Source organism: Aethalodelphis obliquidens, unplaced genomic scaffold, assembly GCF_003676395.1.
Source record: "Aethalodelphis obliquidens isolate GAN/ISIS:26980383/991018 unplaced genomic scaffold, ASM367639v1 scaffold46, whole genome shotgun sequence".
Taxonomy (NCBI): Eukaryota; Metazoa; Chordata; class Mammalia; order Artiodactyla; family Delphinidae; genus Aethalodelphis; species Aethalodelphis obliquidens.
The window spans coordinates 639778-664401 of record NW_020837990.1 but is presented as its reverse complement, the minus strand read 5'-3'; the positions used below and the strand labels follow the sequence as shown (position 1 = coordinate 664401).

General features: G+C 36.6%; 1 protein-coding gene across 7 annotated transcripts in view; it reads left to right on the top strand.

Moving 5' to 3' along the window:
- Positions 1–24624, top strand: part of CCDC15 (coiled-coil domain containing 15) — a 60826-nt gene that overhangs the window by 21145 nt on the left and 15057 nt on the right. For 4 of the 7 annotated variants that reach the window (XM_027081913.1, XM_027081914.1, XM_027081909.1 and 1 more), the window contains 4 exons: positions 8–130; positions 614–736; positions 7583–7675; positions 9238–9341. In XM_027081913.1, coding sequence (XP_026937714.1) covers positions 8–130; positions 614–736; positions 7583–7675; positions 9238–9341 — 443 coding nt within the window. The remainder of the gene's footprint in view (positions 1–7; positions 131–613; positions 737–7582; positions 7676–9237; positions 9342–24624) is intronic. The other 3 variants (XM_027081915.1, XM_027081912.1, XM_027081910.1) reach the window with 2 other exon arrangements.

The following is a 24624-nucleotide window of genomic DNA, read 5'->3' as shown; positions in this document are numbered from 1 at the left end:
CTTTTAGCACAGGAACTGTGGGCAGGCCTCACATAATATGACAGATGAGAGATGGAGAAAGGAGTTATTTCTGGAGCACCATGAATATGTTTTACATGAAATCCAGGATCCAGGCTCCACCAGAGAGCAGGTAGAGCAGAGTATAGTAAAGTGTAAGCAGCAGAAAGTCAGTTAATTAGAGTTTGATATAGACTTGCCAGAGCTATGCTACCAACAACAACGATGATGATGATAGTGTTATCTCTTATTAATATTATCAATAATGTTGTTAGTATTATTAAGACTAACAGCTTAAATTCATTAAGCATTTACCATAGTAGCCAAAATGGTTCTAAAACTGTATCCATTGTCTCATTTAACTCTCACAATTACCCTGGGAGATGGATACTATTATTATCCTTGTTTTATGGCTGGAGAAACTTAGGATTGCTTCGCAGATACAGTTAAGATCCATAGTAGTGGCGAGAAGTGTAATGTCTACTTTTATGCCGTAATATATTAGACTATTCTGACCTATTTAGATTACATCAGGGGTATCGCTGCAGCCTAAAGTATTTTTACTACTATTACGTCACTGCTCACGCCATTTGGGGAATGCATTTGTATCTTTTAGAGCTTACGCTTCATACGGCAACCATCTGCTGGAACAGCTGAAAGATGGCAAGCAGGTTTGCTTCCGGCTGGCCGTCAGCATCTTCCACCCAAGCACCAGAGAGAGGCTCCCAGCAGCAGACAGGTAAACCAAACTGTAGAGTATGAACCCTGGAGTTTAGATAGGGTGTGGGTCCTACTGAGCTGGGAGCAGTAAGGCTGAGCAAAAGGCCGATTCTGGGTTTATTTCATAGTGTGTAAAACCTAAGATTACTCAGCGAAGCCTAGGGTATTGTCAGGAGTGCTTGTTGCCTATTGGAAAAATTGTATTTTTTACATGTACGTTCTTTTATTAAAGGTGTATTTCTGGTGGCCCTAGTCTTCTATGGTGTGAGAGGGAAAGAAATAAGTGGTTTCTGGGGGGAGGGGGAGGGAGGATCTTTCACCAACAGCCAGGACTAGATCTCCATCAGTAACCTGGTAGAGCATAAGGTAGGATCACCAAGAAAGAAACTCTTCAGAATTTGGGCTGGAGCTTGTTAGGGTTATATTGCCTAAGTTTTGGTGTATTGATTTAAGATCTATAGTTTTTCAAGAAAATGTCACAGTACGCTGGCCTACTAAGATTTTTCTATGACTTAACTGAAGTCTAGTTTATTCTCACTAGAATTTTACCATTGTCTGGATAATTTCTGACTTGTGGTTTCATGTTATTTTAAAGATAGAGCCTTCAGGCAACCAGTGTTGTTAGAATATATGAAAGAGATAAAGAGAAATTTCCTCTTGGCTCTTTTAAGAGAGCAGAAAGAAAAGGAGGCATAAAGGCAGAATTATGGATTTGGGCTGAGGTTTTTAGGACTAAACTGCAGGTCCTTTGTTATTTTTGGTTTGGGTCTCTTAAGATTGGTCTAAGGGAAGGCTGTCATGTTTTCTTCTGCATCGCCGTTTACATATCCTGAACTATGCCAGGCCCTTTTCTACTTCAGCTCTTTTGCTTTTTTTACCCCTCTGCTTGGATAGTCTTCTCTTTTTTCTTCACAAAGCTGGTCCCTTCTCATCCTTCACGTTTCAGCTTAAATGTCACCTTTTTAGAAAAGACTGCTCTGACCACCTTATCAAGATTAACGTTATTAATATTATTAAGACTAACAGCTTAAATTCATTAAGCATTTACCGTAGCCAAAATGGTTCTAAAACTTTGTATCCATTGTCTCATTTAACTCTCACAATTACCCTGGGAGATGGATACTATTATTATCCTTGTTTTATGGATGGAGAAACTTAGGATTGCTTCGCAGATACAGTTAAGATCCATAGTAGTGGCAAGAAGTGTAATGTCTACTTCTATGCCGTAATATATTAGACTATTCTGACCTATTTAGATTACATCAGGGGTATCGCTGCAGCCTAAAGTATTTTTACTACCATTACGTCACTGCTCACGCCATTTGGGGAATGCATTTGTATCTTTTAGAGCTTATGCTCCATACGGCAACCCTCTTCTGTTTTTCCTCTGTCCCTGCATTCTGTTTGTTTCCTTCTCCATAAACAAGACAGTTTGTAATTATTTACTTATTTACATGACTTCCACTAGTCTATAAGCTTTATGAGGAGAGGCACCACACTTGTTTTGTTTACCGGAGTGTGGACAGCATTTAACATGGTGCCTGGTACCTGCTGGTTTCTTGCTAAATTTGTTTAGAAAGAATTAGTCAATCAAACACTTATTGAGCACCTGTTTGATGTTAGCCATTGTTTAGGTTCTAAATATCAAAGATATAACTATGAACAAGACAGAGCACTCAAATTTCAGACAGTCTAAAGAAGAGAGACTGACAAATAAGCGATAATTCTGAAGCAACGTAATTAGTGGTACAGGATGCATAGGGCATTAGCTGAGCACAGAAGAGGGGTACCTAATCCTGACTGTTTGATTGAGGGTGCAGCTTTGGTAGTCAGAACCTCTTCTTATTGTCCTTCTGCCATACCAGCCCTGAAAATCCTCAACCCTGGATCAGTCCTTTCACCTTTTAGGCTCCCAAATAATCCAGCCTTATTGGAAAAAAGCTCTTTAATGGTGTAGGTTTATACACATTCATCCTTACGGTTTATAGTCACAGCTGGGTCCCCAGTGCTGCCTAGCTTTTTCCTTACTTGCCACTTGTCCGCTCCCTCACCTATGGCCCACACTGATCATTCTAACCCTTAAATACTCCTTAAAGTTCCTGCTGCACCCCCATACTCTCAGACTTTCGATAAAAGAAAAAGTAGAAACCATCATGCAATAACTCCCTTGACCATTTACTTTTTTGCCATTCTTACCTGTTCCTACTAATCTCAGAGGAAGAGATGTCTTTCTTTGGATCCATATTCTGGATTCTCTTGCCATCTTTTCTTCTGGGTCCAATTTTGAATATTATATTGTGAGACAGGTTTCTATTAAAATCCTCTGAATAATGTTGCATATTTTTGTTTGTTTTGGCAAGCAGTCAACCTGGTTAAATTCAGATTATACGTTCTTTCTCATCTTCTGTGAACAGTGGCTCCAATGTTAGTTCAGGTCTCAAAGCCTTCATTATACTTCTTTAAGTCCATCCCATGCATGCACAGCTCAGGGGTAATTCTGGGATGTGTGCCAGTTCATACACAGAATTAAGGAATCCACTTTTCTAACTCATGCATCTTTTTTTTTTTGCGGTATGCGGGCTTCTCACTGTTGTGACCTCTCCCGTTGCGGAGCACAGGCTTCGGACACGCAGACTTATCGGCCACGTCTCACGGGCCCAGCCGCTCCGCGGCATGTGGGATCTTCCTGGACCGGGGCACGAACCCTTGTCTCCCACATCGGCAGGCGGACTCCCAACCACTGTGCCACCAGGGAAGCCCTCATGCATTTTTTTTAAATTAATTTTTATTGGAGTATAGTTGATTTATAATGTATTTTATAATGTATTAGTTTCTGCTGTACAGCAAAGTGAATCAGTTATACGTATACACATATCTACTCTTTTTTTAGATTCTGTTCCCATACAGGTCATTACAGAGTATTGAGTAGAGTTCTGAACTCACTCCTCTTGAGGATACCCACCCCGTATACTCTCCAGATACCAGGGGCCACATTTCCTGGAATTTTTAGTTACAATCAGTGAGAGAGAGAGGCTCAGAGGGGGCTTACTCCTTGGCCAGTGCTGGAAGTCCAGTTTTTCTTACTTTTTTGAAAGCAGAACATTTCATTTTTATTATAGCAAAAGTAAATACAAATAAACAAAAAGAAAAAAAAACCCCAAATTCCAGAGATAACCACCATTAGCCTATTGCTGTGTATTGTTTTCAGATTTTCTCTATAACAAATAACTTTAAAAATAACAGCCTTATTGAAATATACAATCAATTCTCTTTATTCATAGTAGTTATGTTCTATAAAGTTGCCATAAACACTGAATTTTAGTGAATACTGAACCATTCATTGCTCAACTGTTTTGTGTGAATTTCTGTTTGAAGACACCTTATTTAATGTGTGTTGTTGATTCATTAACATTGTAGTCAGGGCCAGTGTCACTACAGCTTGTGCCTGAACGAAGCTTATCTAATATATGTAAATATTTTCTCCATAAGGCACATCACAGCCTTCTTATGCTTAAGAACACTAGGTAGTGCTTCAGCACTGTGCTTGAGGGATGTTTTAAACAGCAAAATCAACAAAAAAAGCACAAAAATGCAAAAACCTTTGCACCAAATGTACCTTGAAAAGGATACTGGTTTACAGTATGAAGGCCCAAAGGCAGAGCATCACCGTGTTCGACCTCAGCTTGCAATGTGTAAAACTGACGATTCAGATTTTTCACAGCTCTGTGCATGTCTGCAACTGACCACAAAAGCACTGCGAGTGTTCATTTTGTGATAACAAATACATTTTAACGAATAGGCAAATTCACAAATAATACAGGAGTGTTCAAATAATGAGGATTGACTATATACCATACAAGTAACCCATTTAAAGTGTACAATTCAGTGTTTTTACTATATTCAAAGGGTTGTGCAGACTTTGCCACAATCGGTTTTAGAATATTTTCATCACTCCCCAAAAGTCATACATACACCCATTAGCAGCCACTCGCTCCCTTTTTCCCCTCACCCCCATCCCCAGCCCTAGGCAACCACTAATCTACTTTCTGTCTCTATAGATTTGCCTTTTTTTAATATAAATTTTATATAAATGGGATCGTGGAATGGCCTTTTGTCACTGACTTCTTTCACTTAGCATAATGTTTTCAAAGTTCATTGACCTTGTAGCATGTAGTAGTACTTCATTCCTATTCATTGGATAATATTCCATTATATTCATATAGCACGTTTTATTTATCCATTCATCAGCTGATGGACATTTGGATTGTTTCCACTTCTTGACTGTCATGAATAATGCTGCTATGAACATTTGTTTATAAGTTTTTCTGTGGTATGTGTTTCCATTTCCCTTGGGTATATACCTAGGAGGGGAATTGCTGAGACTTGTGGTAATCATATGCTTAACCCTTGAGGAACTGCCAAACTGGTTTCCAAAGTGGCTGCGCTATTTTTCATTCTCATTGGCAGTATTATGAGGGTTCCAATTTCTCTGCATCCTCACCAACACTTGTCATTGTCTGCCTTTTTAATTATAGTTCTCTTAATGGGTGTGAAGTCGTATCTCACTGTGGTTTTGGTTTACATTTACTTGATGATTAATGATGAGCATCTCTTCACATGCTTATTGGCCATATGTATATCTTCTTTGGAAAATTATTAAATCCTCTGTGCAACTTGTAATTGGATTATTTATCTTCTAAGTATTGAGTTATATGAGTTCTTAATATATTCTACTGGATTCTTAATCTACTGGATTCTTAATATATTCAAATCTGTTTTGTGATTTGCAGATGTTTTCTCCTATCCTGTGGGTTGTCTTTTCACTTTCTTGGTGGTTTCCTTTCCTTTGCAGCACAGAAATTTTTAATTTTGAAGTCCAGGTTACTTATTTTTTCATGGCTTGTGCTTTTGGTGTCATATCTAAGAAACCATTGCCTGATCCAAGGTCATGAAGATTTACTGCTGTGTGTTCCTCTAAGAATTTTATATCTCTTGCATTCTGCAAGGTCTTCAATCCACTTTGCATTAATTTTCTTATATGGTGTTCAGTAGAGGTTCAACTTCATTCTTTTTTGCACTTGGGTATCCAGTTGACCCAACATCATTTGTTGAAAAGACTCTTTTTACCCGTTGAATTCGCTCGTCACTCTTGTCAAAAATTAGTTGATTACGGGCTTCCCTGGTGGCACAGTGGTTGAGAGTCTGCCTGCCGATGCAGGGGACGTGGGTTCGTGCCCCGGTCCGGGAAGATCCCACATGCCGCGGAGCGGCTGGGCCTATGAGCCATGGCCGCTGAGCCTGCGCCTCCGGAGCCTGTGCTCTGCAATGGGAGAGGCCACAACAGTGAGAGGCCCGCGTACCGCAAAAAAAAAAAAAAAAAAAAAAAAGTTGATTGTAAATTTAAGAGTTTATTTCTGAACTATCAGTTCTATTCCATTGATCTATAAGTCTATCCTTATGTTAGTACCACACTGTGTTGATCAGTGTAGCTTCACAGTAAGTTTTGAAATTGGGGAGAGTGAGTTCTCCAACTTGGTTCTTCTGTTTCAAGGTCATCTCAGCTATTCCAGGTCCCTTGCATTTTCGTATGAATTTAAGGATAACCTTGTCAACTTCTACAAAGAAGTCAGCTGAAATTTTGATGTAGATTGCATTAAATCTGTTGATCAATTTGCCATCTTAACAATATTAAGTCTTCTGATTCATTTAGATCTTCTATTTCTTTCAACAATGTTTTGTAGATTTCAGTGTATACAATTTACACTTCCTTTATTAAATTTATTCCTAAGAATTTTTTGATGATATTTTATATGGATTTTCCCCTTAATTTCATTTTCAGATTGTTCATTGCAAGTACCTAAAAATACAATAGAGTTTTGCATACTGATCTTATATCTTGCAACTTTGCTGAAAGATAAATAACTTTTAAGCTAAAAAGATAAAAGTAATTTTAAACTTTTATTTCTAAAAGTTAGAGATCATAATTTGAGCCATATAATGTCCAAGTAAGTGTACTAAGTTACATCAACAGGCTTTTCTAATAATTAGGGGGGAAATAAGCCCCAGTTTCTTCCCTGCCATGTCAGTTGATGGCTATAGTATTTTCAAGCTTTTATTCTCTAAACTCACACCTTTCAAGAATATGTATAAATTGAAAATGACTACAGATTTGAGATGTTAAGGGATCTAGTTTTATATCCTGGATTCAGTCCCAAGCACACACTCATGATAGAGTGATTTCAAGTGATCAGTTTAGGACTTTCATTCTGAACATTTTGATCTGTCATTAGTTCATTCTCTTTTTTTTTTGGCTGTGTTGGGTCTTTGTTGCTGTGTGCTGGCTTTCACTAGTTGCGGCGAGCGGGAGCTACTCTTCATTGCAGTGTGCAGGCTTCTCATTGAGGAAGCTTCTCTTATTGCAGAGCATGGGCTGTAGGCGCAGGCTTCAGTAGTTGTGGTGTGTGGGCTCAGTAGTTGTGGCTTGCGGGCTCTAGAGCACAGGCTCAGTAGTTGTGGCACGTGGGCTTAGTTGCTCCATGGCATGTGGGATCTTCCCGGACCAGGTCTCGAACCCAGTATGTCCCCTGCATTGGCAGGCGGATTCTTAACCGCTGCACCACCAGGGAGGTCCCCATCCATGTTTTTGACCTGGATATTTTCTTTTCTTTATTGTTTTTGTTTGATTAATTTCTTTCTTTTATTCTTTCTTAAAGCTTTGTTCTTTTATATTTGTTTTAAAAATTGTTTTTATCCAGTTGAGCTCAAGATTGCAGGAGAAAGGAATCAATAGATGAAATTATCAAAAACATACGTAGGGCTAACTTTTGGCAATTTTGTCTCTTTGTGTGACTGGACTTTCTAACAGGTTGGTGGTGAATATCAATCAGGATTGAACACTGAATTCCAGACTCCACTGGCACTTCAGTCAGGAGTAAGTCAAGAGGAAGACAAGAAAGAGGTATGTAGTGGTAATGGCTTTTGGACATCAGTGTTTCTACTATAATAGTATATGTGAGATTGGAAACAATTTGTTGTGTCCTAACACATTAAGAGCTAGTACTACAAATTCCGTAGATAAAGGCACAAAAGTTGCTTGACTCATTTTAATATGTTGAACTTCTCTTCTAAGCTTCTAGGATTTAGGGTACCTTGATGTGAAATCAGAGAGGTGATCCCAGTGAGTTTCTTCAGTTAGTGTATATTTGCCATAATAGCTAATTTAAGGAAGAGTTTTAATTTGTGACTTCCTTTTTTTCCTTTTCAATCTAAAGTTAGTTTAAATGAACAGTTTTTAACACTGGCCATGCACCAGAATCAGACATGGAGCTTTTTCCAAATACAAATGCCTGGACCCAAAGCAGATATACTGAATCAGTATCTTAGGTAGGTTTGGGGCATCTGTGTTTTAAAAAAACACCACAGATGATTGTGATGTATCTTCAATATTGAGAACTGTTATTATAGTTTTAATAATTTTTACCAAAAAGACACAAGCTACTCTAAGGACAAAAACATGTCTGTGTGTATACTAGTGCTCTTTGAGTAGCTTGTGCCCTTAAAAAGAGAATATATAAATTTGGAAGTATGAACAGATCACGCACAGGGTAGTAGCATTTGCTTTTTTTTTTTTTTTTTTAAATTATTTATTTATTTATTTTTGGCTTCGTTGGGTTTTTGTTGCTGCACGCGGGCTTCCTCTAGCTGTAGCGAGCAGGGGCTACTCTTCCTTGTGGTGTGCGTGTTTCTCATTGTGGTGGCTTCTCTTGTTGCGGAGCACAGGCTCTAGGCACGTGGGCTTCAGTAGTTGTGGCACGTGGGCTCAGTAGTTGTGGCTCACGGGCTCTAGAGCGCAGGCTCAGTAGTTGTGGCGCACAGGCTTCATTGCTCCGCGGCATGTGGGATCTTCCCGGACCAAGGCTCGAACCCATGTACCCTGCATTGGCAGGCAGATTCTTAACCACTGTGCCACCAGGGAAGCCCCAGCATTTGCTTTTATTATACTTGTTCCCTTTAAAAGTATGATGCTCTGATATTCCTCAGTCTTCCCTCCCTCCTCCCGACCATATTAGGCTAGGCTTAGAGTGTGCTTTTGTAGTGTGGTTTTAATTTTGGAAAGTTAAAGTGATGTTCTGTTATAGAATACCTCTTACATTCTTTCTTTGGTTCTGCTTCTGTGGTACTTACTACTTGGGAACACAGAGTAAATATAGTATGTATCTTATCATATTAAATATAATCATTTCCACAAGGGCTATTGACAACTGACCATGCTAAGTGCAAACTAAATTAGTACTTCTTTCTCTGATTTGTCTGTTACATCTAATAGCTATGTGTTTGAAAATATAAATCTCTTGCTATATGTGATATTATCCTGAGTCACCATAAATAGAAGGAAATTAAGGACTTAATTCCCTGTGACTTTTGTGTCATATAGTTTTCTTGTCTATGGCACAAGGATTTTCCTTTCTTGGAAAGTCCTCTGAGAGCAGAATCTTAACAATTTTAACTTCTTTTCTTTAGCGTCAAAAGCAGTACCTGAGATATAGACGACTTTTCATGGATATTGAAAGAGAACAAGTGAAAGAACAACAGAGGCAAAAAGAACAAAGGAAGAAAATTGAAAAGTAAGTTCTTTGATCCTCATTGTGAGCCTTAAATTACCAGTTAAGATGATTTTGGAAGCTAGGTTTTAGAAATAATCAAGCAGTGGTTTTACCTTCTTATCCAAAGTGGAAACAACTGTTTTTGATCTGGGTCGTAGTATTAAAAGATGGTTAAGAGCTATGTTTTTTTAATAGACTTTTTTGGGGAGTAGTTTTAGGTTCATAGCAAAATTAAGCAGAAAGTACAGAAAGTTCCCATTTACTCCCTGCCCCTACACATGGACTGCTTCCTCCACTGTCAATATCCTGTACCACAGTGACACATTTGTTACAACTCATAAACCTACATTGACATATCATAATCTATATTTTACATTAGGCTTCAGTCTCAGTGTTGTACATTATTATAGGTTTTGAAAAATGTATAATGACATGTATCTACAAACGTAGTATCATACAGAATAGTTTTATTGCCCTAAAAATGTTCTGTGCTCTGTGTATTCATCTCTCCCTTCCCCCAGCCTGTGGCAACCACTGATCTTGTTACTGGCTCCATTGTTTTGCTATTGGGTTGACCAAAAGGTTCGTTTGGTTTTTGTGTAAGATGGCTCTAGTAGCACTTAGTTGTCTTTAACTTCATTCAAAATAAGTTTGTTAGATTGTATGTGACAGCTGTCATATCAGCGTGCATTTAAAAAAAGACTTATCAAAATTGGTGAATTTTTGTGTAGCCATTTTAATATTGAAGATGGAAGGAAAAAACCAACATTTTTGGCATCTTATGCTTTATTATTTCAAGAAAGGTTAAATACACAACCGAAATGCAAAAAAAAAATTTGTGCAGTATATAGAGAAGGTGCTGTGACTGATCGAACATGTCAAAAGTGGTCTGCAAAGATTTGTGCTGGAGACTTCTTGCTGGATGATGCTCCACGGTCAGGTAGACCAGTTGAAGTTGATAGCAATCAAATCGAAACATTAATTGAGAACAATCAACATTATACCACACGGGAGATAGCCGACATACTCAAAATATCCAAATCAAGCGCTGAAAATCATTTGCACCAGCTTGGTTATGTGAATCGCTTTGATGTTTGGGTTCCACATAAGTTAAGCGAAGAAAATCTTCTTGACTGTATTTCCGCATGCGATTCTCTACTTAAACGTAATGAAAACGTTCCATTTTGAAAACAAACTGTGAGGGGTGATGAAAAGTGGATACTGTACACTAATGTGGAATGGAAGAGATTGTGGGGCAAACGAAATGAACCACCACCAACCACACCAAAGGCCAGTCTTCATCCAAAGAAGGTGATGTTGTATATGTGGTGGGATTGGAAAGGAGTCCTCTATTATGAGCTCCTTCTGGAAAACCAAACGATTAATTCCAACAAGTACTGCTCCCAGTTAGACCAACTGAAAGCAGCACTCGATGAAAAGCATCCAGAATTAGTCAACAGAAAACGCATAATCTTCCATCAGGATAACACAAGACCTCAGGTTTCTTTGATGACCAGGCAAAAACTGTTACAGCTTGGCTGGGAACTTCTGATTCACCCGCCACATTCACCAGACACTGCACCTTCGGATTTCCATTTATTTTGGTCTTTATAAAATTCTCTTAATGGAAAAAATTTCAATTCCCTGGAAACTGTAAAAGGCACCTGGAAGAGTTCTTTGCTCAAAAAGGTAAAAAGTTTTGGGAAGATGGAATTATGAAGTTGCCTGAAAAATGGCAGAAGGTAGTGGAACAAAAGGGTGAATACATTGTTCAATAAACTTCTTGGTGAAAATGAAAAAATGTATCTTTTATTTTTACTTAAAAACCAAAGGCACTTTTTGGCCAACCCAGTATTTTCAGAATATCGTATAGCTGGAATCATACGGTATGTAGCCTGTTCAGACTGACTTTTTCCCCTTAGTAGTATGCATTTAAGATTGCTCAAATTCCTTTTCATGGCTTAATAATTCATTTCTTTTTAGTGCTGAATAATATTCTAAAATCTGGATGTACTACAGTTTATTTATCCATGCACCTACTGAAGGATATCTTGGTTTCTTCCAAGATTTGGCAGTTACAAATAAAGCTACTATAAGCATCCATGTGCAGGTTTTGTGTGGGCATAAATTTTCAACTCCTTTGGGTAAATATTGAGGAGTACATTTGCTGGATTGTATGGTAAGAGGATGTTCACTTTTCTAAGAAACTATCAAACCTTCCTCCAAAATGTACCACTTTGTAATCCATCAGCAATGAATGAGAGTTCCTGTTGCTCCACATCCTTGTCAGCATTTGATGCTGTCGGCATTTTGAATTTTGGCCATTGTAATAGGAGTGTGTGTTATCTCGTTATTTTAAATTGCATTTCCCTGATAACATGATGAGGAGCATCTTTTCATATGCTTCCTAGCCATCTGTATATCATCTTTGGTGAAGTGTCTGTTCAGGTCTTGGGCCCATTTTTTAATTGGGCTATTTGTTTTCTTATTGTTGAGTTTTACGGGTTCTTTGTATATTTTGGATAATAGTACTTTATCAGATGTGTCTTTTGCAAATAATTCCTCCTAGTCTGTGGCTTGAATTCTCATTCTCATGACATTGTCTTTTGGAGAGGAGATGTTTTTAATTTTAATGAAATTCAGCTTATAATTATTTTTTTCATAGATCATACCTTTGATATTATATCTAAAAAGTCATTGCTGTACCCAAAGTCACCTATATTTTCTTTTGTGTTATCTTCTAGGAATTTTGTAGTTTTGTGTTTTACATTTAGCTTTATGATACATTTTGAGTTAACTTTTGTAAGGGGTATAAGGTCTGTGTCCGTATTCCTTTTTTTTCACACAGATATTCGGTTGTTCCTATACCATTTGTTGAAAAGACTATCTTTGCCTCATTATATTGCCTTTGCTCCTTTGTCAAAGATCAGTTAAGTGTATTTGTGAGGGTCTATTTCTGGGCTCTCTGTTCTGTGCCATTGACCTATTTGTCTATTCTTTTGCCAATACCACACTGTCTTAAAAGGGAAATGATGCCTGTAAGAGACTCACTTTAACTTTAAGGACACACATAGGCTGGAAGTGGAGGGATGGAAAAAGATATTCCATGCAAATGCTCACAAAAAGAGAGCAGGGATACCTATCCTTGTATCAGAAAAAATAAACTAAGTTAAAAAAGAAGGGTCACAATAGACAAAGAAGTCACTATATATGATAAAAGGATCAATTCATGAAGATGACATAACGATTGTAAATATCCAACATCGGAGCATCTAAATATAAAGCAGATATTAATAGAACTGAAGGGAGAAATAAACAATACAGTAAAAGTAGGCGACTTTAATACCCCCGTCTCAACAATGGATAGATCATACAGAAAGAAAATCAATAAGGAAACAGAACTTTTGAGTAGTACTATAGACCAAATGGATCTATACACACATATACAGAACATTTTATCCAACAGCAGCAGAAAACACATTCTCTTCAAGAACAAACAGAACATTCTCCAGGATAGATCATATGTTAGGCCACAAAACAAATCTTAACAAATCAAGAAGATTGAAATTATATCAAGCATCTTTTCCAAACACAATAGTGTGAAACTAGAAATCAATAACAGGAAGAAAATTGGAAAATTCACAAATACATGGAATTTAAACAACACACTCCTGAACAACCAGTGGACCAAAGAAGAAATCAAAAGGGAAATTTAAAAAAATCTTGTGATATTATGGGATATGGCAAAAGCATTTCTAAGAGGAAAGTTTATAGCTATAAAGAGAAAAGATCTCAAATAAACAACCGAACCTTCCACCTGAAGGAACTGGAAAAAGAAGAGTAAACTAAGCTCAAAATTAATAGAAGGAAGGAAATAATGATTAGAGCAGAAATAAAGAATAGGGAAAAAATAGAAATGATCAGCAAAACGAAGAACTGGTTTTTGAAAAGATAAAACAAAATTGAAAATCCTTCGCTAGATTAACCAAGAAAAAAACTCAAATAAATAATATTATAAGTGAAAGAGGACTCATTACAACTGACACCGCAGAAACACAAAGGTTTATAAGAGACTACCATTTATAATTATATGCCAACGAATTGGACAACCTAAGAAAAATGGATAAATTTCTAGAAACATACAACCTATCAAGACTGGATTATGAAGAAATAGAAAATCTGAACAGACCAATTGCAAGTAGGGAGATTGAATTAGTAATCAAAAACCTCCCAACAACAGTTGAGGAGCAGACAGCTTCACTGGGAATTCTACCAAACGTTTAAAGAGGAATTAACACTGATCCTTCTCAAACTTCCAAAAATATAGAAGAGGAGGGAACACTTCCAAACTTATTACGAGGCCAGCATTATCCTGATATCAAAACCAGACAAGGACACTACAAGAAAAGAAAATTACAGGCTACTATCCTTGATGAATGTAGATGCAGAAAGTTTCAACAACGTATTAGCAAATTGAATCCAACAATACATTAAAAGGACCACACTCCAGGATCAAGTGGAATTTATTCTAGGGATGCAAGGATGGTTCAAATCCACAAATCAATCAGTGTGATACACCATATTAACATAATGAAAGATAAAAATCATGTGATTGTCTCAGTAGACGCAGAAAAAGCACTTGACAAAATTCAACATCCATTCATGATAAAAACTCTCAACAAAGTGGATATAGAGGGAACATACCTTGACATAATAAAGACCATATATGACAAGTCCATAGCTAACATCATACTCCATGGTGAAAAGCTGAAAGCTTTTCCTTTTAGGATCAGGAACAAGACAAAAACGCCTATTCTTGCCACTTTTATTCAACATAGTACAGGAAGTCCTAGCCTGAGCAGTTAGTCAAGAAAAATAAATAAAAACATTAAATTGGAAAGGAAGAATTAAAAGTGTGACTATTTACAGATGACATGATATTATATACAGAAAACTCTTAGACTCCACCAAAAATCTGTTAGAACTAAATGAATTCAGTAAAGTTGCAGGATACAAAATCAATTTACAAAAATCAGTTATATTTCCATATATTAACAATGAACTATTGAAAACAGAAATTGAGAAAACAATCCTATTTACCATAACATCAAAAAGAATAAAATACTTAGGAGTAAATTTAACCAAGGAGGTGAAAGGTCTTTACACTGAAAACTATAAGACATTGTTGAAAGAAATTGAAGAAGACACAATTAAATGGAAAGACATTTCATGCCCATGGGTTGGAAGAGTTAGTATTGTTAAAAATATCCATACTACCCAAAGCAGTCCACAGATGCAGTCCCTATCAAAATTCCAATGGCAGAAATAGACAAACAATCCTAAAATCCATATAGAACCACAAAAGACCCTGAATAGCCAAAACAATGTTGAGAAAGGAGCACAAAGCTGGAGACATCACACGTCCTGATTTTAGACTATATTAAAAAGCTATAGTAATCAAAACAGTGTGGTATTGACATAAAAACAGATACATATATGATGGGACAGAATAAAGAGTTCAGAAATAAATCAATTAATTTGTGATGAGAGAGCCAAGAATATGCAATGGAGAAAGGATAGTCTTGTCAATAAATGGTGTTGGGAAAACTGGACAGCAGCATGCAAAAGAATTAAATTGGACCCCTATCTTACACTATCAAAAATCAACTCAAAATGGATTAAAAACTTGAACTTAAGACCTGAAACTGTAAAACTCCTAGAAGAAAGCACAGAGGTAACCTCCTTGACATTAGTCTTAATAGTGATTTTTTGAATATGATACCATAAGCACAAGCAACAAAAGCAAAAAAAATCTAGTGAGACTACATCAGACTAAAAAGCTTCTGCACAACAAAGTGAAAGGGAATTGTATGAAATGAGAGAAAATATTTGCAAACCGTGTAACCGATAAGTGTTCATATCCAAAATATATAATGAACTCACTCAACCCAATAGAAAAAAAAATTAAAAAATGCACAAAGGACCTGAATAGACATTTTTTCCAAGAAAACATAAAAATGGCCAACAGGTACGTGAAAAAGTGCTCAACATTACTAATCATCATGGAAATGCAAATCAGAGCCATAATGAGATACCACACCTATTTGAATGGCTGTTATCAAAAAGACAAGACATAAGGGCTGGCAAAGATGTGGAGAAAAGGGAACACTTGTGCATTCTTGGTAGGAATATAAATTGGTATAGACATTATGGAAAACAGTATAGAGGTTCCTCAAAAAATTAAAAGTAGAACTACCATATAATCCAGCAATTCTACTTTTGGATATATATCCAAAGGAAATTCAATCACTATTTCAAAGAAATATGTGCACTCCTATGTTCATTGCAGTATTATTCACGATAGCCAAGACATGGAAGCTGCCTAAGTGTCCATTAACAAGTGAATGGAAAAAAATAATGTGGTGCAAATATAACAGAATATTATTCGGCCATGAAAAAGAAGGAAATCCTGCCATTTGTGACAGCATGAATGAAACTTGAGGGCATTATACTAAGTGAAATAAGTCAGATAAAGAAAGACAACTACTTTATGACCTCACATGTTAAATCTTAAAAAGTTGAACTTATAGAAACAGAGAATAGATTGGTGGTTGCCAGGAGTTGGTGGGTGGGGGAAATGAGATGTTGGTCAAAAGGTACAAACTTTTAGTTATAAGATTAATAAGTTCTGGGATCTAATAATGTACAGCATGGTAACTATAGTTAACAATACTGTATTATATACTTGACATTTGCTAAGAGACTAGATCTTGTATGTTCTCATCTGTCTTTCTGTCTGTCTATCTAGCTATCTAAAATTATTGGTATACGTTGTATACCTTAAAGTTACACAGTGTTTCTTGTCAATTATATCTCAATAAAGCTGGGAAAAAAATATGAGTTCCAAGGCAAGGACCTACCATCTTATCTGGGTCTGAGAGTGATTCTGCATTTATTCAGCAGATATGAATTTGGCATCTTTCATATCCTGACACTGTCCTAGGCACAAGCAATACAAAGATAAATAAAATGTGGTTTCTTTTCTTGAAGAATTCATAATCTAGGGTGGATGGGGGAAGAATTGTATGCAAATGGGTTATATAATTATTATAATAGAAGTAATTACAGAGTCCCTGAGAGCACAGAAGAGGGATTACTGATTTCATATGGAGTGTTAAAGAAATTATTACATTTCACTTGGACCTAGATGGATAAATGTGTGTTTACTGGGGAAGTGGATAAGGATGGTGAGGTAGAAAAATCAACAAAAACTGAGTCAGGGTGGAAGGAAATAATAGTATTCATGCAGAGTTTTATAATTTACAAGGGCTTTCATATATTATCTTGTTCATATATTATCTTGTTTTATTGTTTCAACAATAAAACAAATGTTTGTTGAATGTTAAAGCCTACCACGTGGCAGGCACTGTACTGAATGCTGAGGATATGCAATTTGCATATGTGGCAGATAGTGGTTCATAGCACAAATTAAGATTCAAATAGTCTTAGGTTTGAATTTTCTACCTATTGGCTATGTAACCTTGAGCACAGTTCTTCATGTGGATGAACTTCTTCATGTGGATGAACTTCTTTTTTTTTGAAAATTTTTTGGAATTTTAAAATTTAATTTAAATTATTTTTTTAAACAGCAGGTTATTATTAGTTATCTATTTTATATATATCAGTGTATACATGTCAATCCCAATCTCCCAGTTCATCCCCCCACTCCTCACTGTCCCCCCCTGGTGTCCATACGTTTGTTCTCTATGTCTGTGTCTCTGTTTCTGCTTTGCAAACTGGTTCATCTGTACCATTTTTCTAGATTCCACATATATGCGTTAATATACGATATTTGTTTTTCTCTTTCTGACTTACTTCACTCTGTATGACAGTCTCTAGGTCCATCCACGTCTCTACAAATAACCCAATTTTGTTCCTCTTTATGGCTGAGTAATAGTCCATTGTATATATGTACCACATCTTCTTTATCCATTCATCTGTCGATGGGCATTTAGGTTGCTTCCATGACCTGGCTATTGTAAATAGCGCTGCAGTGAACACTGGGGTGCATGTGTCTCTTTGAATTATGGTTTTCTCTGGGTATAAGCCCAGTAGTGGGATTGCTGGGTCATATGGTAATTCTATTTTTAGTTATTTAAGGAACCTCCATACTGTTCTCCATAGTGGCTGTATCAATTTACATTCCCACCAACAGTGCTAGAGGGTTCCCTTTTCTCCACACCCTCTCCAGCATTTGTCGTTTGTAGATTTTCTGATGATGCCCATTCTGACTGGTGTGAGGTGATACCTCACTGTAGTTTTGATTTGCATTTCTCTGATAATTAGTGATGTTGAGCAGCTTTTCTTGAGCCTGTTGGCCATCTGTGTGTCTTCTTTGGAGAAATGTCTATTTAGGTCTTCTGCCCATTTTTGGATTGCATTGTTTGTTTTTTTAATATCGAGCTGCATGAGCTGTTTATATATTTTGGAGATTAATCCTTTGTCTGTTGATTCAGTTGTAAATATTTTCTCCCATTCTGTGGGTTGTCTTTTTGTCTTGTTTATGGTTTCCTTTGCTGTGCAAAAGCTTTGAAGTTTCATTAGGTCCCATTTGCTTATTTTTGTTTTTATTTCCATTACTCTAGGAGGTGGGTTAAAAAAGATCTTGCTGTGATTTATGTCAGAGAGTGATCTTCCTATGTTTTCCTCTAAGAGTTTTATAGTGTCCGGTCTTACATTTAGGTCTTTAACACATTTTGAGTTTATTTTTGTGTATGGTGTTAGGGAGTGTTCTAATTTCATTCTTTTACATGTAGCTGTCCAGTTTTCCCAGCACCACTTATTGAAGAGACTGTCTTTTCTCCATTGTGTATCCTTGCCTCCTTTGTCATAGATTAGTTGGCCATAGGTGCGTGGGTTTACCTCTGGGCATTCTATCCTGTTCCATTGATCTATATTTCTGTTTTTGTGCCAGTACCATATTGTCTTGATTACTGTAGCTTTGTAATATAGTCTGAAGTCAGGGAGTCTGATTCCTCCAGCTCCATTTTTTCCCCTCAAGATTGCTTTGGCTATATGGCATCTTTTGTGTCTCCATACAAATTTTAAGATTTTTTTGTTCTAGTTCTGTAAAAACTGCCATTGGTAATTTGATAGAGCTTGCATAGAATCTGTAGATTGCTTTGGGTACTATGGTCATTTTCACAGTGTTGATTCTTCCAATCCAAGAACATGGTATATCTCTCCATCTGTGTCATCTTTGATTTCTTTCGTCAGTGTCTTATAGTTTTCTGAGTACAGGTCTTTTACCTCCTTAGGTAGGTTTATTCCAAGGTATTTTATTCTTTTTTTGCAATGGTGAATGGGATTGTTTCCTTAATTTCTCTTTCTGATCTTTCATTGTTAGTGTATAGGAATGCATGAGATTTCTGTGCATTAATTTTGTATCATGCAACCTTACCAAATTCATTGATTAGCCCTGGTAGTTTTCTGGTGGCATTTTTAGGATTATCTATGTATATTGTCATGTCATCTGCAAACAATGACAGTTTTACTTCTTCTTTTCCAATTTGTATTCCTTTTATTTCTTTTTCTTGTCTGATTGCAGTGGTTAGTACTTCTAAAACTATGTTGAATAAGAGTGGCGAGAGAGGTCATACTTGTCTTGTTCCTGATCTTAGAGAAAATGCTTTCAGTTTTTCACCATTGAGAATGATGTTTGCTGTGGGTTTGTCCTATATGGCCTTTATTATGTTGAGGTAGGTTCCCTCTATGCCCACTTTCTGGAGAGTTTTTATCATAAATCGGTGTTGAATTTTGTCAAGAGCTTTTTCTGTATCTATTGAGATGATCCTATGGTTTTTATTATTCAATTTGTTAATATGGTGTATCACATTGATTGATTTGCATATATTGAAGAATCCTTGCATCCCTGGGATAAGTCCCACTTGATCATGGTGTATGATCCTTTGAATGTGTTGTTGGATTCTGTTTGCTAGTATTTTGTTGAGGACCTTTGCATCTATATTCATCAGTGATATTGGTCTGTAATTTTTTTTTAGTAGTATCTTTGTCTGGTTTTGGTATCACGGTGATGGTGGCCTTGTAGAATGAGTTTGGGAGTGTTCCTTCCTCTGCAACTTTTTGGAAGAGTTTGAGAAGGGTGGGTGTTAGCTCTTCTCTAAATGTTTGATAGAATTCACCTGTGAAGCCATCTGGTTCTGGACTTCTGTCTGTTGGAAGATTTTTAATCACAGTTTCCATTTCATTACTTGTGATTGGTCTGTTCATATTTTCTATTTCTTCCTGGTTCAGTCTTGGAAATTTATACCTTTCTAAGAATTTGTCCATTTCTTCCAGGTTGTCCATTTTATTGACATAGAGTTGCTTGTAGTAGTCTCTTATGATGCTCTGTATATCTGCAGTGTCCATTGTAACTTCTCCTTTTTCATGTCTAATTTTATTGATTTGAGTCCTTTCCCTGTTTTTCCTGATGAGTCTGGCTAAAGGTTTATCAATTTTGTTTATCTTCTCAAAGAACCAGCTTTTAGTTTTATTGATCTTTGCTATTGTTTTCTTTGTTTCTATTTCATTTATTTCTGCTCTGATCTTGATGTTCTTTCCTTCTACTAACTTTGGGTTTTGTTTGTTCTTCTTTCTCTAGTTCCTTTAGGTGTAAGGTTAGATTGTTTATTTGAGACTTTTCTTGTTTCTTGAGGTAGGCTTGAATTGCTATAAACTTCCCTCTTAGAACTGTTTCTGCTGCATCCCATAGGTTTTGGATCGTCATGTTTTCACTGTCATTTGTCTCTAGGTTTTTTTTGATTTCCTCTTTGATTTCTTCAGTGATCTCTTGGTTATTTAGTAATGTGTTGTTTATTCTCCATGTGTTTGTGTTTTTTAAGGTTTTTTTCCCTGTAATTGATTTCTAATCTCATAGCTTCATGGTTCAGAAAAGATGCTTGATATAATTTCAATTTTCTTAAATTTACTGAGGCTTGATTCATGACCCAAGATGTGGTCTATCCTGGAGAATGTTCTGTGTGCACTTTAATTCTTCTAGGTATTTGTTCTTTAATTTTTCTAGGTCTTTGTTAAACATTTCTTGCATCTTCTCGATCTTTGTTTGCCTCCATTCTTTTTCCGAGGTCTTGGATCATCTTCACTATCATTATTCTGAGTTCTTTTTCTGGAAGGTTGCCTATCTCCACTTCATTTAATTGTTTTTCTGGAGTTTTATCTTCTTCCTTCATCTATTACATAGCCCTCTGCCTTTTCATTTTGTCTTTCTGTGAATGTGGTTTTTGTTCCACAGGCTGCAGGATTGTAGTTCTTGCTTCTGCTCAAGTGTTTTGATTGGATAAAAGTGATGAATGCTGCACTCTCTGCCTAGCAGAGAAAAGGGTAAACTCTTTCTGGTCATAGATAGAGAGTACAAAGACTTCTGAAATTTTTATGTGGCAGTCCACTGGTGAGAATAGTTTTCCTGTGAGGTGTTTAATAGTTCCTTTGGTATGTTTTTATTCTGACATTTTTTTCCCCTTTGAGATATGTTATAATACTCTTGTCCTAAAAGCAACTTGACAAAAACTGCTGCAGTAAAAAAGTGTGTGTGTGTGTGTGTGTGTGTGTGTGTGTGTGTGTGTGTGTATTTTGGATTGGGGTTAGAAGAGAGAGGCTTGGAAGAATCCTCATGAGGTTGTCTAGGGTATCCTTTAGGCAGAATTCTATTTAAATATTTCAAGGATCTTTTCTATTCTTAATATCCTTTAGGATTGTAGTTATATTGATATAATCTTCCAAATAACAATTTTAGAACCTAAGGACATTGGCTCTCGGACGTTTGTTCCTATATCTAGGCCAGATTTGTCTTACTATAACCTAGTTATTTTGCCATAATTATGATCTGATCTACGTCAAAAAAAATCTCTTTTCTGTGGTGCCCATATATAAGCGTTTTTACAGACTCATCAGGCAAAAGACAGAATGGAAATTTCAGTTCATTTAACTGAAGCCAAGACATCTCTGCTGTGGGTATTTTATGTCTACCTTAAGTCGTCTTATGACATCCCTACCACATGGCATAGTCGGTGGGGAATTCTTCTTTAGCGACACTGCTGACCTTCTATGAAAGCTTTTCTACTTAAGGCTTTTGTTTTATTGCCATTTTCTCACCAGATAATCTTTTTCTTGTTGTATTTATACCCTTGACCCCAGAAAAAATATGAAGGTCTCTGTCTTACAGATGGTATCAGAACATTAAATCTGTTGTCATTGAAGTTTGCAAGTAATTAAAATTTATTTTTTGCTTTTTCCTTGTTGAAGAAACTAAATCATGTATGCCTTCTTTGCATGGGGGTTATATGTTTTAACTTAAAGACAAAAGCCATTTTAGCAACATTCTAAAGTAAACATATACCTGCTTTCTGAACCGGGATTGTTAATAACCACTTTACCTCACCCAGTTGTTATAAGAATCAAATGATATGTTTTCATTCATTCACTTAGCAGCTACTTATTGAGCATCTGTTAATTGGTAGACATGATGCTAGATTTAAGAGTTGCAAAAAATGGAGACATGATCCCACCCTTCAAGGATCTTACTAGATAGATTTCACTGACTAATGGGGAGACAGATAAATGAATAGGTAATCATAATACCATATATTAAGTATTACAAGACAGTATAGCAAGTGATTAAGAACATGGGGATACATGTGTTGAAGTCCCAGTTCTGCTGCCTACCAGCTCTGTGACTTTGGGCAAGTTACCTTCTATAAGCCCCAGTTTCTTCTCTATAAAAGAGGGATAATAATGATATATACCTTAGAAAGTTGCTGTGAGGATTAAATGAGGTAACATAGTAAATGAGCTTAGTATAGAACCTGGCATGTAGTATATGCTCAATAAATGTTAGTTGCCAAATATTTAAGGGAAAAAATAATACCAAGTTTTATATAAAATATTCCAGAGAATGGAAAACAGGGAATACTTCCCAGATAATTATAGAAGACAGTATAACCTTAATACCAACCTGTCATGGGTATTACAAGAAAGCAATGTTACAGACTAATTTCTTTCATCAACATAAATGTAAAAAATCAAGTAAAATATCGGTAAAATAAAGTTTTTCTTCTTATGTCATTAGAAGGAAAAAATTTCAAGAATGTCTGAGAGCACGGAGACTGTGTTTCGAAATCAAGTGTGAAAAAGGCCCCCCGTGGGGCAGAGCTGTTCAATCACACAAAAAAGAGAGAAGTCAGTCCGGCAGGAAGCCTGGCTGGGATATAAATTGCCCAGGGCCAGGGCATGCGCCAAGGCTGCTGCTGCTGGTGCTCGGTCCATTTTCTCCAGGACAGGGAAGGTTTCCTGGGCTGAGTTGCGAAGGGTTAGAAGAAGTAGTATGAGACAAAATTGGAATTGGACTGGGGAAAAGAGTAGATGGGGATTCTAGGCAAAAAGAATAGCATTGTAAAAGCAGTAACTCCTGAAAGAATAGGACACTTCTGAGTTGGATGTGATTGGAGCTAAAGGAATGGCAAGAAGTAAACCTTCAAAATGAGGAAAGATCATAAAGAACTTTGTACGTCATGAGAAGGAATTTGGATTTTATCCTGAAAACAGGAGCCGTTTAGAGGCATTGTGAGGAATAGATAAAATGGCTAAGACTAGATGTTAGGGTATTATTGAAGTAATATAGAGAAGATGAGAAGTGAAATTAATTTTTTAAAGGTTATTAAATATTAAGCCCTTACTGCATGTTAAATGCTTTACATAGATTATTGTATCATTTAATTGATATACAGTCCTGCAGGGTAGTGGTGGCCACCATTCATTGAGTGTTTACAATACGCCAGACATACTGTTGGGTGTTTTAGAGGCATTAGCTCATTTGCCTACTTCAATAACTGTATGAGGTAAATTTTAGTATTCTTTTTATTTTACAGATGAGAAAATGAGCCCCAGAGAGGTTAAGTAATTTGCCTAAGATTAAGATCACACTTAGGAATGGCAGAACTGGGATTCAACCCCAGATTTATTTGACTCCATCACCTAAGCACTTTTTTTTTTTTTTTTTTGCTGTACGTGGGCCTCTCACTGTTGTGGCCTCTCCTGCTGCGGAGCACAGGCTCCAGATGCGCAGGCTCAGCGGCCATGGCTCACGGGCCCAGCCGCTCCGCGGCATGTGGGATCTTCTCGGACCGGGGCACGAACCCGTGTCCCCTGCATCAGCAGGCGGACTCTCAACCACTGCGCCACCAGGGAAGCCCCACCTAAGCACTTTGAAGGCCGTAACTTCAGTAAGTTATACGCCAAGGCCAGGAAGGCAGCGAGGAGGAGGCAGTTTTAAGAGCGAAAGAGGTAGAATTAATAAAATATTGTCAGAGGAGAATTCAAGGACAAGTCCCAGGTTTATGGCTTAGGCCACCAGGTATATGGGGTACTATGAAACATTTTCCAGGAAGGAGGTGGAGGTGGAGAGGATAAGTTTAGTTTGGGGCATATTGGATTTGAAGTTCTTAAAGGAGATCCAAGTAGAATGTCCAGTAGGAAATATTATTTTTAGTAATGATTTCAGAGATCACTAAGGAAGAATACTATCAGAATCAAGAAACAGAGAGACAGAGAAAAAAAGTTGAACAGAAGAACATGATCAGCAGGCAAAGATTTAGACTGTGCTAGATTAGATCTTAATCATGTTGTACCAAAGAGGAAGATTTCTTTCATCTCCTTGAGAAGTTATTTTTCTAACAGAGCACCTCTTTTTTTTTGAATATTATTTTATTGTATTTTTTTATACAGCAGTTCTTATTAGTTATCTATTTTATTAGATATTTATTAGATATTATCTATTATTATTAGATATTATCTATTTTATTAGATATTTATTAGATATTATTAATTATTAATAATTACCTAAAATTAATTATTAGGTTCTTATTAGTTATCTATTTTATACTTATTAGTGTATATATGTCAATCCCAATCTCCCAATTCATCCCATCACCACCACCTAACAGAGCACCTCTTTTAACTCCTGAAATAAATCTATTTCTTGTTCTTGTATGCAGAATTCCTTTTATTTGATCGTGTTAGTGTTGGCAAATTTCTGTGATTGCTCAAGAAGTATGAATCCATAGAGCCAAAAAGATAGACCTCGATTTTAGTTCTAGGTCTCTATCTTGTTTTAACTTTGTAAAGGATTAGTGGTGTGGCTTTATATGGAACATAGCTAACAAGAGTTTTTGAGTTGTTGTTGTAATTATAAGAATATATTTTTAGGGCTTCCCTGGTGGCGCAGTGG